General features: G+C 44.4%; 1 protein-coding gene across 1 annotated transcript in view; it reads left to right on the forward strand.

The window, feature by feature from the left end:
* Positions 1-4,484: 4,484 nt before the first annotated feature.
* Positions 4,485-4,650, forward strand: part of T265_08228 (hypothetical protein) — a gene marked incomplete at both ends in the record, with an annotated part of 8,390 nt that continues 8,224 nt past the window's right edge. The window contains one exon of the mRNA XM_009173971.1: positions 4,485-4,628. Coding sequence (XP_009172235.1) covers positions 4,485-4,628 — 144 coding nt within the window. The remainder of the gene's footprint in view (positions 4,629-4,650) is intronic.

Raw genomic sequence — 4,650 nt, forward strand, 5'->3', positions numbered from 1 at the left:
ATTCGGTAGCTAAGATACCTACCACTATTCCAATTATCACAGTGTGTCTTTATATTCCACGCTTGACCTTTGATTAACAGCAGTTCCGCCCATATTTGTTGTATTTCGCCGATACCGTACAACAGGCTGTCAAATTCCGGCTCGTGTGTTTTTTAGGCACACATCAGAAAAGGAATGAAATAAATTTTTATGTCTATGTTATACCTGTGTGTAGAATATTCAAACCGAATTACAAGGATCACCATAGTAAATTGGTGAGACAGCAAAATAGTTCATTGTTGGATCTGAACGAGCTGAAAAAAACTGAGCTCGGATGTACCGGGCGGCTCGCCTCAGAAGTTCCAAACTCGATTTCTGCCCCTCTACACAAAATACCCACCTCAAGCTCTCCGCTAAGATGTTATCTTGTCCTCTGCTGTCAGTCCATCTCCCCTAAGCTTAGTCCTTCACGCTGGTTTGTTAAACAATAATCATAAGTGTTAGATATTCCTTAATTCTTCGCACCTGTGCAACAAATTCATCAAAGAAGAAGGCTTTGAGCCTTTCTCCTCGTTCTATTCACAAGTGAATCTCTGTTCAAGACCGGGTTGCTAGCTCCGACTTAAGAACAAACATCTCCAGCTTTGGTGGTCGTTGGCTTGTTCGCTGAGCTGGGCAATTTGATTGCAACGTTTCATCGGATCTGAACGAGCTGAAAAAAACTGAGCTCGGATGTACCGGGCGGCTCGCCTCAGAAGTTCCAAACTCGATTTCTGCCCCTCTACACAAAATACCCACCTCAAGCTCTCCGCTAAGATGTTATCTTGTCCTCTGCTGTCAGTCCATCTCCCCTAAGCTTAGTCCTTCACGCTGGTTTGTTAAACAATAATCATAAGTGTTAGATATTCCTTAATTCTTCGCACCTGTGCAACAAATTCATCAAAGAAGAAGGCTTTGAGCCTTTCTCCTCGTTCTATTCACAAGTGAATCTCTGTTCAAGACCGGGTTGCTAGCTCCGACTTAAGAACAAACATCTCCAGCTTTGGTGGTCGTTGGCTTGTTCGCTGAGCTGGGCAATTTGATTGCAAACGTTTCATCACCAATCGAGGTGACATCATCAGTGCGTTATTGTGGAGCGTAGTAGTGCGTAGCGGTGGGTTGGTGCTTGTGCCAGCTTTCTCACTGGTCAAATAGTCGTGCTCCAATCTCTGCCCAGGGGAAGTCCTGAAGATAATATTCCTCCGTACTTCAGCCAGCACCGCTGATGGTGGGCGAGCTTTCCATCTCAACGTTCGTTTTCACTTTCTTATGTTTTCACATGCGTTATTCAATGCAAATTTCCCACCTCCGTGCCATCAAGCTGGAGATCATTGGGTTTTCCTCAGGTAGATTCTGACTTAGCTGCTGTCTATAGTAATATTGCAAAAAAACAATCCATTTACGTGGAAAACAGTTCCTCTCTCTTGCATCTGATATCCACCGATGAAACCCAAAGACCAGCAACTTCAAGGTTGAATCCTAAGTGTGGCGTTCCCATGGGTGCGCGATCAAACGTTCCGCAATACAGACAACGTACTACATGAGCCAGGGCTTTACGCCTCGTGACTCATCGTAATATTTTGAGGTGATATTTCAAATCCATCTCTTGATACAATCACTTGCGCCTACCAGAAAAGTAATAACGCCTGTCCACGAAAAATGTACCTGTATGAGCCCTACTCATGCTCATCCTCACATGGATCACAGCTTCTGGAATACCCTGTGTCCAGTTGCAGGAGCCCTCGTTCCTCAGTGAAGTTGAGATAGTATGATTCGTCACTGCTCATCATACAATAACACTAATAACCTTTTCCTATCGACCGACAAAAATTGCTTCTATTTTAGTTTTATCTTTCCTCCGTTGCAGGAGGCGGAGTATGAGGTTCAGCATAGGGTAGGAATGTCTTCGGGGATAGAGCATGCAGTTGGAGTTAGAGCTGTTGACTATGCACTCTTTCGCATTATTGAGGAGATGAAGGGAGGTATGGGTGGAGATTGTACTAAAAGATTCGGAGGGTTTTTAGGGTTTTCACAAACCGTCCGGTGACGAAACAACTTCATACGGATCACGAAACTCTTGGATGCTGTCGGTGCTACTCGCCTTCCAGGATGGGGACCGGGTGATCCTCACTGTTCCTGGTTGAAGACACTACAAGATTGGGCTGCCAACCGATGTCAGTGGCGTTCTTGTTGTCATTTTCTATTCAGATCGCTTGAGTGAGTGTCTGGAGATATCGGCACCTCAAAATTATTGTGGTAAGCTAGCACTAAGTCCCTTCCCCGCCCACCTTTACTCTTTTTCTTACAACAAGGCTTTCAGATAAATCATGGTTGTACGACAGCGGAATACCAGTGTTTAACACTGATGTTTTGCTGTTCATGATGATGATAGAGATAGGTAGCGACCGAAAAGTCCGAACGGGAAGAAAATATGTAGATAGGCGGGTAAAGCGCATTACGAAGATGAATTTTGAGGAGTAAGTGTACACCGAGCATTTGAAGAACAAAAGCTGGTTTAATTGCACTATGGCGGTGTTTTTTACCCGGGTGAGGGTTAAAGGATATTTGTTCCTGGGCCATGTGATACAGTGTGTCTGAGATGTGGGAAATTTTTTATACATAACCGGATGCCGAAGATCACAAGAGTGTCGGTTCACAAACAGATGCACTTTAGCATATCGGTTTCATAGAAAGGTGCCTGTAGTTGGTGAGACTGCTACCGTGGTTGAGGATGGGATGGTTACAAGTTATGAGGAGGAGGAGGGCGACGTAGCTGTCGATTCTGTTAAGCTACATTATATCGGTATCAGGAAGCAGAATTGGAGTGGATTTAGGTTCAAGTGCTCTAAACGAGCATATTAGATAACAATCACCCACCAACTTACTAGATCTTAGGTACGACTGCATCCATGGGTGCACGTTTGAATCTCTGTGTACAGGCGGCTATCTCATTATTGCCAGCGGGACTAATTAATCAAGTGGTAATTTCACCTTTATAGCAGTAGGACTTAGCTTCAGCGTGGACACCAACTGGGAATTGTGGGCAACTGAATTCTATTAAGCGCTTGGTTAGTTCACCATTATAAGTTTCTTTAATTACGTGCTTTCAACGATACTACGAAGGATGTACTCGAGTTGTAATTGATTATTCCCTTTCGATTGAAAGCGGCTTCCTGGAAATGAGACCTGAATTGACTACAAATAACGTTTATACGGATGCAGCCAAGAAAAAGAAACACAATTCGCCAAGAGTGGTTGTGTATTTTTCAACCAAGGACTTGTTTGTTCCAACAATATGATGGTGCAATCTTGGGTATTGCTGAGTGCCCCCAAAATGATGAAACGCGCATAATTAGTCATTCAGCAAACAACCTTCAGAAGGTAGCCATCGCCCTACTGGATTTCAGGTCAGTCAAAATGGTATGACGTATTCTTCTCGGCGTGCCTGGGCACCTTCTGTGCGGCATGCTTTGGTGTATCTGAGTGGTGCACCCAGTTTCCCGGGCGGCCGTTCGTGTCATCCAGACGGCTGCTGGTCACATTACCAAAATGTGCCATTCCGGGTTGGGCGTGCATAGCCCATTTGTGGCTGATGTACAACCAGTGGGCCGTAAGGCAAAAGATAAACCATGGGTCCGTGCTGCGCAGGAGGTGCAGATTTTGTCGGAGTCTATGTGCTAGTTTTATGATAGACAAACAACTGATATTGTCCAGATGAGGCATAAGGCGAAATATGTGCTGGCTTTTGGTATTGTGCCTGTGACTAAAATACATGATACATACGTGCTCCCTAATATGAAAGTAGCACATTGCATCGCAGCCGAACAGTTTATTCGCTTTCTGCGAAGGCATACATAGCCGGACGTCCAATACCCATGCCATCCGCGATCAGGAAGGTGTAAAGCTTATTTGCATCTACAGGCCATGTATCAGTCACTTTGAAAGAACTTGCCCAGAACGGCGCTATCTGCTTCCATCTAGAAAACCATATGTGGTTATAATGACATTTCCCTTATTGCAACGAAAGCACGCGCCCGGCCTCCAGAAATCTTGCCAGAATCGAAGGCATATCATCTGTCACAACCATAATCAACAGAGATGGTTGACACATTTGCAGTAGTTGTATGTGTCCTGAGTGGTGAGGACGTTGCCAAAATCATTGGCCACAAATACTTTCACTTCACACGATGGTGTTTCATGATTCATCAAAGCCCTACGGGTGCCCGCCTCCTCTTCCGTTGGTTACCGATTTACCGGAAGCTGGTCGTACAAAAATTCCGCCAACTTGTGATTGTCTTCCAGATAATAATACAAGATAGTTTCTGTCTGGAAACCCGGTGCTGCATATATTACTTGTAATTAGCGAATGCGCTCAACTTACTGGCCTCTTTGAATCCCTCGACTTTCTGTTGGTTTTTCTGGCCGCATGTTGCATCTATATTATGGTATTGTGATGAACATGACTGATGCTCTATTCATTGCTCTATTCATTATTCTCTTGTTTTAATATTCCATATGCTGTACATATTCGCCAATTCGAATACATACGTGCTGGTTGCCACTCTTCGCTGAATTCTGGATTTCTAGTTTGTCGGGTTGTACCGATATACGTACGAAACTTAATTACCACAT

This window comes from Opisthorchis viverrini, assembly GCF_000715545.1.
Source record: "Opisthorchis viverrini unplaced genomic scaffold opera_v5_207, whole genome shotgun sequence".
Lineage (NCBI taxonomy): Eukaryota > Metazoa > Platyhelminthes > Trematoda > Opisthorchiida > Opisthorchiidae > Opisthorchis > Opisthorchis viverrini.